At 40.7% G+C, this 18,319-nt stretch overlaps 1 protein-coding gene across 2 annotated transcripts in view; it reads left to right on the top strand.

Annotated features, from left to right (window-relative positions):
- The window catches only part of mute (muscle wasted), a 421,459-nt gene that overhangs the window by 229,498 nt on the left and 173,642 nt on the right, over positions 1-18,319 (top strand). For both annotated transcript variants that reach the window (XM_068349571.1, XM_068349570.1), the window contains exons 16-17: positions 3,868-4,072; positions 11,688-11,912. In XM_068349571.1, the coding sequence (XP_068205672.1) occupies positions 3,868-4,072; positions 11,688-11,912 (430 nt within the window). The remainder of the gene's footprint in view (positions 1-3,867; positions 4,073-11,687; positions 11,913-18,319) is intronic.

The following is an 18,319-nucleotide window of genomic DNA, read 5'->3' as shown; positions in this document are numbered from 1 at the left end:
ATAGATCTATTCGCTACCTCGATGACCAAGAGGCTCCCGATTTATTGTTCACCGATTCCGGACCCAGCAGCAGTTCACGTAGATGCCTTTCTTCTGGATTGGTCCCATCTAGACCTGTATGCGTTCCCTCCGTTCAAGATTGTCAACAGGGTACTTCAGAAGTTCGCCTCTCACGAAGGGACACGGTTGACGTTGGTTGCTCCCCTCTGGCCCGCGAGAGAATGGTTCACCGAGGTACTGCAATGGCTAGTGGACGTTCCCAGGACTCTTCCTCTAAGAGTGGACCTTCTGCGTCAGCCGCACGTAAAGAAGGTACACCCAAGCCTCCACGCTCTTCGTCTGACTGCCTTCAGACTATCGAAAGACTCTCAAGAGCTAGAGGCTTTTCGAAGGAGGCAGCCAGAGCGATTGCCAGAGCAAGGAGGACATCCACTCTCAAGGTCTACCAGTCAAAATGGGAAGTCTTCCGAAGCTGGTGCAAGGCGAATGCAGTTTCCTCAACCAGTACCTCTGTAACGCAGATAGCTGACTTCCTTTTACATCTAAGGAATGTAAGATCCCTTTCAGCTCCTACGATCAAAGGTTACAGAAGCATGTTGGCAGCGGTCTTCCGCCACAGAGGCTTAGATCTTTCCACCAACAAAGATCTACAGGACCTCCTTAAGTCTTTTGAGACCTCAAAGGAGCGTCAGTTAGCCACACCAGGCTGGAACCTAGACGTGGTTTTAAGGTTTCTGATGTCAGCAAGGTTCGAACCGCTTCAATCAGCCTCTTTTAAGGATCTCACATTGAAGACTCTTTTCCTCGTTTGCTTAGCAACAGCTAAAAGAGTCAGTGAGATTCACGCCTTCAGCAGGAACATAGGTTTTACATCTGAAACGGCTACATGTTCCTTGCAGCTTGGTTTTTTAGCTAAAAACGAGCTTCCTTCTCGTCCTTGGCCCAAGTCGTTCGAGATCCCAAGCCTGTCCAACTTGGTTGGTAACGAACAAGAGAGAGTACTTTGCCCAGTAAGAGCTCTTAAGTACTATTTAAGACGTACAAAGCCATTACGAGGACAATCAGAAGCTTTATGGTGTTCTATCAAGAAACCTGCTTTACCGATGTCTAAGAACGCAGTTTCTTATTACATCAGGCTTTTGATTAGAGAGGCCCATTCTCATCTGAAGGAAGAAGACCATGCTTTGCTGAAGGTAAGGACACATGAAGTTAGAGCTGTCGCTACTTCATTGGCCTTCAAACAGAACCGTTCTCTGCAGAGTGTTATGGATGCAACCTATTGGAGAAGCAAGTCAGTGTTCGCATCATTTTACCTCAAAGATGTCCAGTCTCTTTACGAGAACTGCTACACCCTGGGACCATTCGTAGCAGTGAGTGCAGTAGTAGGTGAGGGCTCAACCACTACATTCCCATAATCCCATAACCTTTTTTAATCTTTCTCTTGAAATGCTTTTTATTGTTGTTTTTTGGGTTGTACGGAAGGCTAAGAAGCCTTCCGCATCCTGGTTGATTTGGCGGGTGGTCAAATTCTTTCTTGAGAAGCGCCGAGATTAGAGGTTGTGATGAGGTCCTTTAGTATGGGTTGCAGCCCTTCATACTTCAGCACCTAGGAGTCGCTCAGCATCCTAAGAGGATCGCTAGGCTCAGTAAGGAAGACGTACTTAAAAAGGCAGAGTAATGGTTCAAGTCGACTTCCTTACCAGGTACTTATTAATTTTATGTTTGTTATTTTGAATAACTGCTAAAATGAAATACGGGATACTTAGCTTCTATGTTAACATGTATGCTGGTCTCCACCCACCCCCCTGGGTTTGAATCAGCTACATGATCATCGGGTAAGATTAATATTGAAAAATGTTATTTTCCTTAGTAAAATAAATTTTTGAATATACTTACCCGATGATCATGAATTTAAGGACCCTCCCTTCTTCCCCATAGAGAACCAGTGGACCGAGGAGAAAATTGAGTTCTTGTTGACAAGAAGTACCTGAGTACCTACTCGACAGATGGCGCTGTTGTGTACACCCCCACCTGTATAGCGATCGCTGGCGTATCCCGACCTTAGATTTTTCTGTCGGGCAACAGAGTTGACAGCTACATGATCATCGGGTAAGTATATTCAAAAATTTATTTTACCAAGGAAAATAACATGTTTCCCAAATTTTTAACAGCCTAATTTTACCTGAAGCTTAAGATTTGTCACTGTCCTTATTTCCTAAGTTGAAAACTTCTCTGCATTCACTTGATGCTGCACTTTATGCAGCTCTAATACCATTGATTTTTCACAAATAGGGTTTGTCTACTCATATCACATGCTGACTGCGTCTCATCAATCTAGGTAAACAGAAACCTTTCAATGTTAAGAACATGTCGCTGTCATCAATGTCAGCTATGATTTTGTAACGTCAAGTCTTTGATATCTTCTTTATTGTTCAGAGTTGTAACTGTACCAATTGGGGATGCCGCGGTATGATTTTACAATTTTAGCAGGTTAGCCGCATGCATACCCTTTTTTTTTACTTTGCTGTTAATCTTTTCCTCCTTCTTATTGTCTTTCTTAATCATCTTTGGGCCATGTCACGATACTGCACTGTTAACTTTACAATGCAGCACAGTGTTTTCATGATGAGCAATAGCAATCACAACTCAACAAAGAGCATGCAGTCACAACTGTACAAATGCTTCTAAAGACGTATGTATAAGATTCTTCTTCTATTAGTGCAATAGTTAGACTCTGAGAAAAGGAGGTATGGTTTGATCTAATATGAAACAAAATGGGGTAAATATCCTATGAACACTATGTGGGTAGTGTATGGGTACTATGTGACTGTTTTCTGCTCATCAGGTGCTAGTCTCATTAGAACTTTTCCACAAAAAATATGCTCCCATACCAAGACAATGCTCATACACCGGTTTGAATTTGTATGCCTGTATACCGATTTGCTCATATTCAAAGTTACTCTTGAATAGAGGTACAGCTGTAGAAATTTATTTCTCTGCCTGGTAGATTGTTGAATGTTAATTCTTATAACTACTGTAATACATTCCTATATGGAAGTGAATATAGATTCATAATCTTTAAATAAGTAAGACTAACCAACATTGTCAAACATCCAAAAATTACATTTCTAGCTACTAGAGTCATTACAGTAGTGAATCTTCATTAATTGTAAATATTCACTTTGCATCTTTTTTTTTTTTACTCTCATGGTACCATAAAGTAGCTTTGACGTCACCTGAAAATAATGATCAGCAAATTTTTGTTTTTGTATGAGCATACCATAATTGGGAAGTGTAAATGCTCCTTATTATGAAAAAAGGGCAAACTAGCTTAACTAGATGAACATCCAAGAGCTACGCTACTTTAGTCAATCGGAAATCATCCACGTTTGTAAATAAATGATACAAAGCATTCAATTCCTTATTTTCTATATATTCAATTCTTTTTATGGCTAGTATATGTATACTATAGCCTTTTGTTTTCAATATGCTCAAATATTTTCATAAAAAATAGATGCACAGACAACAATTATCCTTGAAAGAATATTGTTTACCCATACACACGTTACGCAAGGACTGGGGAACAGCCTTCTTAGACAAAAGCAAATTCACATTACATTAAAAACAATATAGCACTTCAAAAGACATGGTAAACCAAAAAAAGATGACATGGTTGGTTTATAGAATTACCGAGTAATGAACAGTGAGTTTTACCTTGATAGGTACAGCCAATCCCAAACCAGAGGCACTTACGAGATAGCTCTGTAACTCTCAGGCAAGGTTTTAAGTACTGTATTTAATTTTGTTATCTATTTATAGTAATTCTTTGAGTTTTCTTTTACTATTTTTGTTTTCCTATTTTTCTAGGCTAGTTGTGATGGCTCTGCTTAATCATCTGTCATCTAAAAGTGAGCAAGGAACTGTCATAAGGATTCCTCCTCGGCTTCAAAGGGTACTAAAAGAATGTCTAAAGGATAGAATTTTACACAAGACAGCCAGCCAGGTACAATCTAGGATCAAGAATGTGCGACAGAAGCTGAAAGAACATGTCGCAAATAAGAATCCTCTGGCGGTAAGTACCCACATTGCTTGCTATCATTCATTGCCAAATTTATTTGTTGGTTGGGATAGATCTGTGTGGTCCTCAAAGACTTTCTGGTTAAGGGAAAAAAGCCCAGTGAGGAAAGGAAACAAGGAAGTAAATAAACTACCATAGAAATAATAAACAATCAAAATAAATATTTTAAGAATTGTAACATTAAATTAGATCTATCATATGTTAACTATAAAAACTTGAAATAAACAAGAGGAAGAGAATCAAGATAGAATGATGTGCCCGAGTAAACCCTTAAGCAAAAGAACTGTAACCCAAGACAGTGGAATACCTTGGTACAAAGGCTAAAGCACTATCCAAGACTAGAGAACAATAGTTTGATTTAGGAGTGTCCCTCTCTTAGAAGAGCTGCTTACCACAGCTAAAGACTCTTCTACCCTTACCAAAAGGAAAGTAACCACTGAACAATTAGATTGCAGTAGATACCCCTCGAGCAAAGAAGACTTGTTTGATAATCTCAGTGTTGTCAGGTGAATGTGAAAAGAACAGACCAGACTATTCAGTGTATGAGTAGACAAAGAAAAATGAGCCATTTCCATGAGAGAGGGATCCAGTGTTATATTGCCTGACCAGTCAAAGGACCCAATAACTCTCAAGTGGTAGAATCTCAATGGGTGGCTGGTGCCATGGCCAACCGACTACCTATATAGCTGAGACATGTAAACTATTCGGTGATAAACCCTTTTCATAAATATTCTGTTGATAAAACTTATTAAGAAATGTTCATACATACAATATGTTAAAGTGATATTTGATATGTAATTAAAATGCTGTTGAAAGTAAGAGTTTGCATTACAGTTATAAGAATAATCTCTCTCTCTCTCTCTCTCTCTCTCTCTCTCTCTCTCTCTCTCTCTCTCTCTCTCTCTCTCTCTCTCTCTCTCTCTCTCTCTCTCTCTCTTCTTATAAAAGTGGTAAATATTTTGAAATTTTATTATCTAATTATTATATGCTAGAGTGATTTTCTATAAGGAAAATTGTTATTTCAAGAATCTTAATAGAATTTACAATACTCAGTAACTTCGTTATTTGTTAAGGAAAAAAAATTGCATTCTTTTAAAAGAAAGCTCTTTAAAATTGCCATCAACATGAATATATGAAATGTGTTAAGTTATAATAACTCAACTTAAGCACCTTGCATCTCAGATGCCTCACCATATAATGACTCTAGGCAGTGGCCACCCTTTCAATGGGTTATGTTCGGGAGGAGGAAGAAAAAAAAGTCCAAAAGCGTCTCTTCTCCTTCGGGGTCTTCATCAAAGTTTAAGATGATGCCTTCTTTTTCTTCCACTGGAACAATTTCTTCTGACTCTTCTATAACATCCTCTGAAGGATGTTCATCTTGAAGAGCGGTGGCCAGTTAACTAACGCCTGGTCAGTCCTGATGTCAGGGAGACCTTCAAAATAATGCTGCTTGGCTTTCAATATTGCCCCAAGAGATTTCACAAAGTTAAATAAGGTAACTCCTGTGATTTCCCAAAGCTAAAAAGGAAATGGTCAAACTCCTCCGATTACTGGGAGTTCTGCTCATAGCTTATTTAGACAACTTGCAGATTTGGGCAAAGATGAAAGAATTATGCCTCAATTACATGAATGATTTATGCTTTTGAGGCATAATTCTTTTATATCTGCCCATGTCAGCTAGTCGTCTAAATAAGCTATGACCCTAACTCCCAGTAATCGGAGGAGTTTGACCATTTCCTTTTTAGCTTTGGGAAATCTCTTGGGGCAATATTGAAGCCAAGCAGCATTATTTTGAGTCTGTATACCCCCTCTCGAGCTGAAATCCCAGGTAAGGTTGGTATTGGAGAGCAATAAGGATATGCCAATAAGCATCTTTTAAGTATCTTTTCAATCTTTTGTACAAGTCCAAGCACTTGTATGTAGTAATTGGCAGACATGCAGGATGGGTGTTGTTTTAAATGTGTCACATCTGATGTGTTTGTTGAGCCAAGACAGGTTGTGGATCACGCTTCTCTCTGGGTAGTCTTTCTTCAGTACGCTGAATAGGCTTCCCTGGAATTTTAGAAACCTGCCCTTTACTGCAGCTCCTTTTCTTAGGATCTTGTTTTCAAAGGAGTTGAGTTGTAGGGTTCTAGTCTGATGAAAGCTGTGGCGTGGAATAGGCTTTGTCGTCCATGATCAACTGAGTCCTCTTGAGACCATGATCTTTGCCCACCGTGAAGATTTGTGACATTCTCAAATGTGATGGAGACGACCCCCACCCCCCAAACTGAAGTCCTTCGTTGATGAGATCCTCTGCCTCTATGTGATTTACCAGCTCCTCTGTTTCACTTAAAACGTTTTTAATTGCCTCCACTTACTCTATAACCAGTTTGATCGACCATGAGATTTGGGCCTCACCTTGGGCAGAATAGCTTTGCTGCCCCTGTTCTTCCCAAGGAAACATAGTTGTAGGTCAAGAGTTGGGATGGGAAAAAGAAGCTGGTCTCTATGGAGGTTGCTCTTTGGCCTGCTGCTAGTTCTCATAGGCTGGAGCCATGTAAAAGGAAGCCTTATGTTTTAGAAAAGGCCTTAATCCTTTCCTCCATTTTTTTCTGGAAGTTTAGTTTCCATTGGCTTTAGCTTTGCTCACAAGGGTTTGGGCAGGAAGCAAGATTTGCATTGAGAATCACTATTCAGAAATTCTTCTTTCTACCTTCTCCAGACGAAGGCCACCAGAATGTGACGCCTCACTTTGAATTTTGTTCTTAACAAAGCTCGGCAAACTCTTGTAGACAGGTTAGCATAATAACTTTACTATTGCAGAGGTTACCATATGTGATCCCCCTATAGCTCCCTCTCTCAAAGAATACATAGCAGACATTAGGTTAAGTAAAATCTACCCGCCACTGAATTTTGCTGTCCTTATATGATCTTGGACTAAGGGAAAAAGTTTGCCTAGTTGGTTGATACCAACCTGAGTATCCCATTGTTTACGGAGAAAGATTTCACAAAAACCTTTGTTTTGTGACCCCAAATAGGGCTACACTCATTGGGCAAAGTAAAATCTCCTTTCAGCAGCGCAGCACCTTCTTCACTGACGTGCATGCGAATTTCACTATTTTCACCAAAAATTTTGTTTTTTGGACCTGCGTTGTCATTCCAATCATAAATTCATCAACCAAAGTGTGGTTTAAAAGAAAATCCCTAGTGGATAAAACTACCTCTACTAATGTATTGAAAACACACGTATCTGGCATGAGAATAACCTCTTTCGGGATTAGCTGGGGACATGCTCTGTGAGACGGATACTTGAACCTCCATTGTGAATCTGGAAAGGTAAAGAATTCCTCAAATTCATTATCATCGAATGGCAAATTAGTACCCTTATGCCAAAGATTGTTTTACCCCAGCTAAGTTGCGTATCCATCACAGGATCTCCAAAGGTTTCCTCGACATCCATGGAACAAGCTGTCCTGCTGCTTTCCACCCCCCACCACTGACAGCTGATAACTCAAGAGGCCCAGCCACAGGCTGGAGCAGAAAGGAAGTAGACGCTGGGCCAAAACTACCTGGAAGAGCAGCACATTGAGTGAGCTAACAGTAGGGAGAGCGGATTAAAGCCTCAACTATCTAGGCTATAACTCAGGCATCCACAGTAGACGCTAGCCTATCAAATCCAGGTGGACCAATAACCTGTATTGGATCTCACTTAGAAAGTAACGTAGTCATCAGGGGTGTCTCCTGAGGGATACCTCTATGTAAAGACTAAAACCTCTTATGAAGAACCCTGCAGTAAAGCTTTCTCTTCTGCAGAGTTGACTTAGTACTCTAATCCAAAATCTATTACCTGGAAAGGAATCTGGTCCACCACGACCCAATCTCCATAAACCCTAACTCTGAATCTGGTATTTCAGAGCAGATAAGATTCTTGAGATCACTGCTGGGTAAATACTCAGTTGGCCCACTTATGTTATCAAGTCCTGTCACCCACATTATTATTATTATTATTATTATTATTATTATTATTATCATCATTTATATAATACGATAGAGTGTGTGTTTTTTATTTTGTGTCACGCTTTAAAGAAAGAAAACGGAGATAATTTCATGGTATACTCTTACAAATTCACATTAGACTTTGATTACTTAACCAAAGCCTATATTATATAGTTTTCCCAATTTTGTCTTTAGCACCTGACTTTTTTTTTTTAAATATTAGACAAAAAATTGAGTTCTATCAATTTCCATAACCTAGATTATAAAATTAATCTCGTGACATTTTATTCAAACATGTATAGGTTAGGAACAAGATAATTACTATTGAAAATATAATTTCGTTTAATTTACTAGGGTTCCGCTAGTCATTATTATTATCAATATTATTATTATCAATGTTAATATTATTATTATTATTATTATTATTATTATCATCATCATCATAAGCTAAATTACAACCCTAGGTGGAAAAGCAAGATGCTGTAAACACAAGGGCTCCGACAGGAAAAAATAGCCCTGTGAGGAAAGGAAACAATGAAATAAATAAACTACAAAAGAAGTAATGAACAATCAAAATAAAATATTTTAGGAACAGCAACATCATTAAACTAGATCTTTCATGTATAAACTAAAAACCTGAAAAAAACAAACAGAAATGAGAAGTGATAGAATTTTGTGCCTGAGTGTACCCTCAAGCAAGAGAACTGTGCCCCAAGACGGTGGAAGACCATGGGGGCAGAGGCAGTGGCACTACCCATGACTAGAGAACAATGGTTTGATTTTGGAGTGTCCTTCTAGAAAAGCTGCTTACCATAGCTAAAGTCTGTTCTACCCTTACCAAGAGGAAAGTAAGCACTGTAAAGTAATTTTGGAGGAAGCTTGCATTAAGCAACATAAACTGGTAGTGATGGATTTTAAAATGAACAATGGAAAACCCAAGAAGAGAAAGAGGAGATCTGGAATTAAGGTTTAGGACCTTAAAATAGATCTAGAATTAAGGTTTGGGACCTTAAAAGAGATCTAGAATTAAGGTTTGGGACCTTAAAAGAGAAAAATGAGAGCAATGTAGGAGGATTGTTGGAAAGGGACGGCTTGAAAAGTTGAACTTAGAGATTGGACAGGATAAGAAGGTGGAAAATATTTGGTTGTGTATGAAAGACATATATGTAGGGGAAACGGAGGAATTAGTGGGAAGAACCAGGGGATATGCTGTGTCAAAAGGAGAAAAGTGGTGGCAGAACAGAGGTGCAAGAATCAGTTAAAATAAAATCAAAGGCATTCAAGGATTGGAAAGCAAGACAGGCACATGAGCAGAGGAACGATACAGAGAAGAGGAAAAAGATTCTAGGAGGAAAGTACGTATAGCCATTGGAAGAGCAGAAGAGCAGTTAAATGAAAGGCTAGGAACAAGGGAAGGAGAAAGGGATATCTATTAAGATTTCAAACTTTAGTAAAAGACTAAGACAGCATTTGGGGCAACTAGTAATCATCTGGGATAGAGATGGAAATATATTGCATAGGAATGATGACATTAAGAGGAGATGGAGAGAATATTATGAGCAAATATTGAATACTGAAAGTGAGAAAGAGGAGCTGGGAAAAGTGCAAAGGGTGGAGGGGCCAGTGATGGAGATACAGAGTATAGAAGTGAAGCCGGTATTGAGTAGAATGAAGAATGGTAAAGCATCAGGCCCATCAGAGTTTCAGATTGAAAAGGTCAAGATACTAGCAACAGAGGGGGAAGAATGGATGCTGGATTTATTGAGAGCAGTATAGGAGAAGGAAATATTGGCTAAAGACTGGGAGGAGAGTCTAATGGTACAGTATCTATATTTAATCGGAAAGATGACATCATGAAATGTAGTAACCACAGAGGAATTAAATTAACAGAGTATGATTTGAAAGTGTTAGAGGGAGTACTAGATGAGAGATAGAGAGATTGTCAAGATTGGAAAAAAGTAGTATGGATCCATGAGGGGGAAAGGGACTGTGGAGGCCATCTTTATAGAAAGGCAGTTACAGGAAAAGAGACCAGAAGGAAACTAGAAGCTCTTCTGGGCTGTTGTAGATTTAGAGAAAGCTTACCAAGAGAAATGATGTTTTGGTGCTTTAGGAAAAGGAAAGTCCCATAAAAGTTGGTTAGAATGATAAAGAAGATTTACAAAAGAACAAGGACAAAAGTAATAACAACTGTTGGAGAAACAGATCTCTGAAGTTAGTGTTGGATTTCATCAGGGGTCAGCATTAAGCCTATTTTTATTTGTGTTGTTCTTGGGTGTGTTAAATGAAGTGATAAAAAATGAAGAGCTGTGGGATTTGCTAGATGAAGAGAATTTGGTAATTAATGCTGAAAATGAGGAACAATTACAGAGAAGGGTGGTAGAGTGGCAAGAGACTTTGTTAAGGGGTGGTTTGAGGGTCAATGTGGATAAGACTGAATCTATGGTTAGCAGTAAGGAAGGTAGAGACTGAATAGCCATTCATGGAAGTAGAGGAGCAGTTATAAAACAGGTAGAACAATTTAGATACTTGGGATCTACTTTAAATCAGGAGAGAGGAAGTGAGGCTGAAGTTGAGAATAGGATAAAAGCAGCATTGGAAAAGGAGAGGGGGTAGCAGGAGTGGTATTTGATAGGAAAATGCCAATCAAGGTAAAAGTCAAGATCTATAGCACAGTAATAAGACCAGTGTTAATGTGTGGATCAGAAACTTGGGCTTTAAGGAAAAAAGAGGAAGCAAAGCTTGAAAGAACAGAGATGAGAATGCCAAGTGGATTTTCAGAATATCAGTTTGAAAGATCGGAACATGATAAAATAAGAAGAATGGCAGGGGTAGTAAAGATTACCGAAAGGATAATGAGTGTCATGGCTGAGATGGTATGGGCACATGTTAAGGATGGATGGTGGGAGAGAGTGAGGAGGGCTTGGGAGGAACCTATAAGGGGGAGAAGATCAAGAGGGAGGTAGAGAATTAATGAGAAGATGAAGGATGATATGGAGAGAAGAGGTTTGATGAAAGAGGATGCCTTTGATCGAAGGCTTTGGAGACAGCGCATCAGGCAACCGACCCCTTAATGTTGGGATAATGGTGGGGGAGAATATTTGTTAGTATTTGTCATATTGTATTCCCTGTTCTAGCCATTCACAGGAAAGTCCTTGGAAATCACACAGCACATTAACCCTAAAAATGATTGTAACCATAGGAAAAATTCCTCATCATGGAATATTTTCTGCATTTTTCCTGATAAGGAACAGCTCTCTCTTTCTCAGATGATAATATGCCATGTCTAAAACTAGTTTATTGATGTCTGAATGATATCGTAAGAAGACATTATATCAGTTTTTATTATTTTTCTCACCCAAGCAGAATATTTCTGTGTAGTTAAATATATCAGTTTGAAAGTATTTTTAGGCCACTCATTGCTCTGGATAAACATTTTTTTCTAGTTAAGTGAGGTTTTGTGTGCCTGCAATACTATGAAAACTTCACATTTAAAGCAATTTATAGTTGAAAATCCATATCCCGAGCTGTGGTAGCTGCTGTTGATTCACTGCAAATAACATTTAGCAAGTAAGTTTTGTAATAGATCTAAACAACAAAAATAAATCCTATTCTGCTTTATTATTTTCAGATGTTTTTAGAGTCTGGTAAGGTAGTTACTCCAGCTGCTGCCTTAGAACCATGTATACCAGGTATACCTTGCCCTGTGAAAGACATACCAGAAAAATTGTTGCCAGACCCATGGCAAAAGATTCTAATATCAAGAGGTCAAGTGGATTCTCAGCATTTGGAATTAGATAAACAAATAATGAGGAACCAGCTATTGTTCAGTGGATTTCAGTCACTGAACAAAACAGTAAGAAAAATTTATTATTTATTTAAAGTGATAACTAGAATATAAAAGATCATAAGCATTTCCCCGTAAAGAGTTACTGTATGTCTATAATTTTTATCTTTTCCTAAGTATAAAATGCTCAAGTGTATTATTGTGAACAAATATATGCTCTATGTAAGAAGTATTGATATCGTCATAAGTTGAATTTATTTCATTTGATAACTTTACCATTCCATGATTATAGTATTGCAAAATCATTCAACTTGATCATTCTATCGTTATAGTAAAATAAGGATACAATTGTTTTGTAGCATCATTCTTCTATGCAACCCATTTAATTACCTGTTCCCACATACATGTCAAATGTTTCCAGGATTACCATTTTTCTAACTGTTTGGTGAAAAATGAAGTAGCAGTAGCACTATGAAGTGCTTGCACTTTCAAAACACTCGGTTATTTATTAGCCAATAGAGTGACTTCACTCGGTGGATATACCCCTTTGTCATTTAGTGGTGAAAGGATAAAGGAAGGGTACTGGAGCAGAATATTTGGATTAGGTCTAAACTACTAGTTGCTGTGGTATTTGCACTTGTAAAAAAAACAGCTTTTGATTGGCTCTTCCTTCTTGTGTTGTGTTTCCAGGCATCATTTGAGTTCCTAGCACAAGATTGAAGGTCACATTCTTCTGTAGACTCCTTGGAATATTTTGAGTCGATCCTAAAATCTTAAAGTAATATTTATTGGTGCCTGTTTCTATACTTGTTGCTTGCATTAACCCCATTATCCTTTGTCCATACTTGCCTGTGGCAGAGGTAACAATCATGGTCATTGTTACTCTCAAGGAGAGATGGTTGTTAGTGTAATGGACATGATATCTTGGTCTGTTGGTATCACGATGCTCTAACAAGGAGACCTGGGTGAATCGGTGAAATACATCAATCCTTTATATCCATTTTACTATTTTAAGCAAAGTGAAGTTCCATTTATTTGATGCCAAAGGATTAGAAAGTCACAAACAATGAATAATCAACAAGGTAATTACCAGAATTTTAGTTAGAAAATTTATTTCTATGACCAGAAGTTCATATTACTTTTTTTTCTAAGCTGACTTGTATCATCGTTATCCTTGAAAGATTTTCTTGCTTTCTTTCAAGGGACCTACACTTATCTCCTACCAAAGTGATATTTCGCGGTTAATAGCAACATGCAAAGTGTGAAGAGTCATCACCCGATATGTCTTCAGTCTTAAAGTTGAATTTAATATCGTATCCTTTTGACCTCGTTAGTCAGTGTAGAGAAGGGTGGGCATGCATTTGAATGTGAGATGAATATAGAAATAAAAGATTTTAATATTGAAGTTTTTTATTTCTATAAACCTCTCTGGATGTTCATATTGCAGCTTCTTGGTCTCTGTTGGAGGTGGTTCATTAATGAAAGAAATAGGAAATTTAAATCTTAGAATAATACTCATAAGTACACTAGGTTCATCTCTTAGTCTAGTGGCTCAATACCAAATTATTACAACTAATGTTGTAATCAGATTCTCCAGATTGTTGAATCCTTTACATTACCTATTACTTAACTATATACGTTACCCTACTACCAATTACCAAAAACTAATTAATTTTGCCAATTAATGAAAATAAAAGAACCCCAACCCAGTTAAAACACATCCTCAGCACATGTCATGGGACCTAAATCCCAGCAATATTGATAAGAGAACCAAGATTCTCGTGGAAATTATTTTGCAAATACTGATTCGGTATGCCACTGAGTTGCTACTACAACCCTTTCCCGAGAAAGATTCCTACAGAAATTCAATGAAGTAACTGCACTTCTTGTATCATGTACCCTCACTTTCAAGTCTTTCATTTGACTTGAGTGGAACTATTTATGAGCCTCTTTGACCAATCTCAACCATAAATGACAGCATTTTTGGACACAGAAGGATTTAGTATCCTAATCCTACAAATTAAATTAGGAATATTACTCCTAATGTCTACAATTTAAGCTAAATAATACATAACTGCTCTCACCATAAGAAGAAATTATTTTTTGATGTAATACCAATGTCCTTTTTCCAAATAAGAATTTTGTCTTTAAATACCGTATATCTTAGTGTATAAGGCAACTCACAGATAAGTTGACCCCCCAAAATCTGAGTACAATTTCAAGATTTTAGCTGACATCCGATATAATAGTCGATCTTTAAAATACGAAACTCGCCTAAGTTATCTGCTAGCTTTAGCAGTAGTGTAAGAGTTACCATATCTAAAACACTGAGCTTACTTCAAAATTATTAGTATGTTATTAAAAATGTTAGTTTACTTACTGTATGAAATAGTACATATGGTATCATTAACATAAATCTGTAAAAATGACGAAATACAGTAGATTTCTTTCTACGTACTCTGTCAGTGCTAACATGAGCGTAAACAAAAGCGTGTTCATATGGGTTAACTACTGGTATTTAAATTGTTCCAAACAGCTGAAGAGCTGTTTTTTGTTTGATCTTTTTTCATCAGATGATGATTTTTGTAATTTTGAAGGATTTTAAATACTGTATCAATACTTTTTAAATTTGTTTTAGTGAGAAATAAATGTTTGATATTACTTAATATTTAATGTAAACTTCTCTGATTAACAAAAGGTTAGTGTGAATGCATTTATAAAGTGTTTCATTTTGTACCTAAGCAATCAGCTGATACAAACTTTTACAAATGGCTGCAAGATGTTTACAATGTTGATGTCTTTTCTTTTGGATCAATAGCATTTATTGTGAAATGTTAGGTAATTGTAGTTCTGTTACATTATTGTTGTTGTATTTGAATGTGAATTGTTTTAGATATTGCTGTTGTACTGTATTTGAATGTGAATTGTTTTAGATATAAGTATTGCCATTAGTAGTTACCGCAGCGATCTTGTCGTAGGTATTAGCCTAGGGTTAGGCCGGGTTTCATATACAATATTTAGAAGTTTGCCTTTTGTTACTGTTATATAATACAACCCTCGATTTGGGGATGATTTTGGAGAGCTTAATGGTTGACTTATACACCGAGATATACGGTAATTCTTAGCTCTTGATTGAAGGAAAAAAAGATAAGGTTATCCATCTTCTGTTTTCAAAAAGGTCTGAGAACATCTTGCTGTGATTGACAGTTTTAGTACTAAGCACAAACCTTAAATAGTAATTTTTCTTTTTACTTGTGGCAATAATTTATACATTTTATCTAATACAAGCTAGGAAATTGAGGATTATATGTTGTTTTTGATGTTTCTATTTCTTACGACTTAGGAAAATAATAATAATCAGAACTTACCTTAAGTCACTTATATGGATACCTATTAGGTAGATATGTGCCGATACTACTTTGGAGGCCAATATCAATACCCATTTTTTAGACCAAAACCAATATTGATACCAATACCCAATTTTTTAGACTGACACCGATACCAGAAAAATAACCGCTTCCGATACTAGCTGATACTCCAATACTTTAGACATTCTTTCTAATGATTACAATAACAGTATAATATTGATTTGATGACTGACTTTTCAACCTCTTCAGTGTGTGTAATACAGTGTATGAGGCATCATTAGGCCTCTTTAGTAAAAAGTACCGGCCAAGCACTTTTTGGTATCTGGCATGAAACAGTGTTTGTTCCTACACAGAATACTTACCTCGAACTACTTTCTTAGGAGTATCTGAGATCTCCTCCCAACCGACCAGAGTTTTGTGTAGTTTACCCTATAGTCCTGTTTTCTATGAGAGGTAACCTCAGGTGGAGTGGAACATGCCCTGAGGCTATCCCCCAGGTCAGAGAGCATGCTTGCTCAGGTCTCAATCTCCAGTAAGTTCTCTGGTCGCGTCGTGATAACATCTCGACGCTCCCTCCTTACCCAGTGCGACCCTGTGTCCCCGGCCCCCCCTTTTTGTGTCTTTCGCGGTCCCCACGTGGACCCATTATTATTATTATTATTATTACTATCCTAGCTACAGCCCTTTTTGGAAAAGCAAGATGCTTAAAGCCAGGGGCTCCAATAAGGAAAAATAGCCCAGTGAGGAAATGGAATAAGGAAATAAATAGCTGAAGAGAACAAATTAACAATAAATCATCCTTCCCACCCTTATCCTCTGTGTTACGTCGTGTAGGGGTAGCTTATGTTCTCCTACAGCCACGTGTCCGGAGTGCAAGTCCTGGAACATGGTACAGCGGGTGCGCTTCGGCACCAAGAAGAAGAATGCGTCCAAGAGGTCTCATAGGAAGACGAGCCTCTCCTCTTACTTCTCCCGATGCCTCGTCGAATGGAGCTTCTTTATACAGCCATCTTCCCCTACCCAGAGTAGGGGACGAGGTAAGTCAGTTGTGGGGAAGTGCCCATTGCTCTTCCTCAGGAGTCGGAGTGGGTGCGGTATAGCACCAAGAAGAAGTAGGCGACGAAGAGGTCGCCTAAGAAGACTAGCGCCCCTTCCCCCCTTGCTTCGCCGGGTGTCGTCTGACAGAGCTTCCCTACCACCCTCCCCTACTCAGAGTAGGGGACGAGGTAAGTCCGTTGTGGGGAAGAGGGCCATGGCCCTTCCCCAAGAGTCTGATCTTCAGGATAGTGGGGTTGTGGCGTCGTTCCAGACGAGTGAGGGGCTTGAGGGAGGGGTGGGAGTGTGTTGGGAGACGGAGTCCTGGTGCAAGCAGGCCACGTCTCCTCTGATGACCCCATGTGGGGGAAAAATGTCCCTTCTTTTCCAGCCTCTTTGGTGTGTTTTTCAGTCATTTCTGCAGCCGAGGGCGTTGCTGAGAAGGAGCCTCCCAAGACGGGGCGCTGAAGAAGCTCAGCAGCGGCACCCGACGGAGGGACTCATCATGGCAGGTTCCAGTCGACAGGCATAAGTCCACGAAAGGTCTGGCTCCATCCGCGCAGCGGAGAGAGTCGCCCCTTCGGTCTGGCAGTCGAGTCCTGACCTCCAAAGGCCACCTAGCTCGGCACGAGCGCAGTGGACCTAGGACGGAGACTCTCGTTCCGACGGTGGTGCCCGCCCTTCGACGTGAACCCCGGCAACCCTACAGCAGGCTCTGGCAGGCCGGCATAAGTCCTCCAAAGGCCACTTAGCTCGGCACGAGTGCAGTGGACCCAGGACGGATGCCCCCGTTTCAACGGTGATGCCCGCCCTTCGACGTGAACCCCGGCAACCCTACAGCAGGCTCTGGCAGACCGGCATAAGTCCGCGAGGGTTCCGACTCCTTCCGCCCAGCGGAGAGTCGCCCCTTCGGTCTGGCAGCGGTGTCCCAGCCTCCAAGACTTCGACAGCCAGGTCTCGGTCGACAGGCATAAGCCCGCGAAGGTTCCGACTTCTCCCGCCCAGCGGAGAGAGTCGCCCCTTCAGACTGGCAGCCTTGTCCCAGCCTCCGGTCCTTCGTTGGCCAGCCCTGAACGGGGGAACCAACCAGCCAGCACGGGAAGCCCGTGGCTCCATGGATATCCGCAGGAGCTCCATCCTTCCAGCGGAGGTACCGCTGGATCGACCCGGCAGCATGGCATCCATACCCGGTACCACGACTGCTCCATTCAGGCTTCGTGGTCAACCGCTGGTATGCCAGGGTACTAACACCGCACGGATTCCCCGGGAGGGGGTAGACCCATGGCGGCTACCTCCGTCCCAGTGGCTTCATCCGTGATGGAGATAGCTGCTCCATCGTCCTGGCCAGCCCCATCCAAACATTGGAGGTGGCCACTGACACACCCATGATGGCTACTTCTGCCCCGGCGGCTCCGTCCGTGATGGAGCCAGCCGTGCCATCGTCCTGGTCAGACCCATCCAAGCATTGGAGGTGGCCGCTGACACACCCGTGACGGCTACCTCCGTTCCGGTGGCTCCATCCGTGATGGAGCCAGCCGTACGGCTACCTCCGTCCCGGTGGCTCCAGCCGTGCCATCGTCCTGGCCAGGCCCATCCAAGCATTGGAGGTGGCCGCTGACTCACCCATGATGGCTACCTCCGTTCCGGCGGCTCCATCTGTGATAGAGCCAGCCGTGCCATCGTCCTAGTCAGCCCCATCCAAGCATTGGAGGTGGCCGCTGACACTCCCATGACGGCTACCTCCGTCCCGGCGGCTCCATCCGTGATGGAGCCAGCCATGCCATCGTCCCGGCCAGCTCGTCCAAGCATCGGAGGCGGCCGCTGACATGGCAGGGTACTTAAACTCCACGGATCTCCCTGGGAGGGGGGAGACCCATGACGGGTACCTCCATCCCAGTGGCTTCATCCGTGATGTGGATAGCCGCTCCATCGTCCCGGCCAGCCCCATCCAAGCATTAGGGGGGGTGACACACCCATGACGGATACCTCCGTTCCGGCGGCTCCATCCGTGAGGGAGCCAGCCGTGCCATTGTCCCGGCCAGCCCCATTCAAGCATCAGAAGAGGCCACTGAC

This window comes from Palaemon carinicauda, chromosome 26 (genome assembly GCF_036898095.1).
Source record: "Palaemon carinicauda isolate YSFRI2023 chromosome 26, ASM3689809v2, whole genome shotgun sequence".
NCBI lineage: Eukaryota > Metazoa > Arthropoda > Malacostraca > Decapoda > Palaemonidae > Palaemon > Palaemon carinicauda.
Note: the sequence above shows the minus strand (reverse complement) of the source record. Positions and strands in the feature narration are given on the sequence as shown.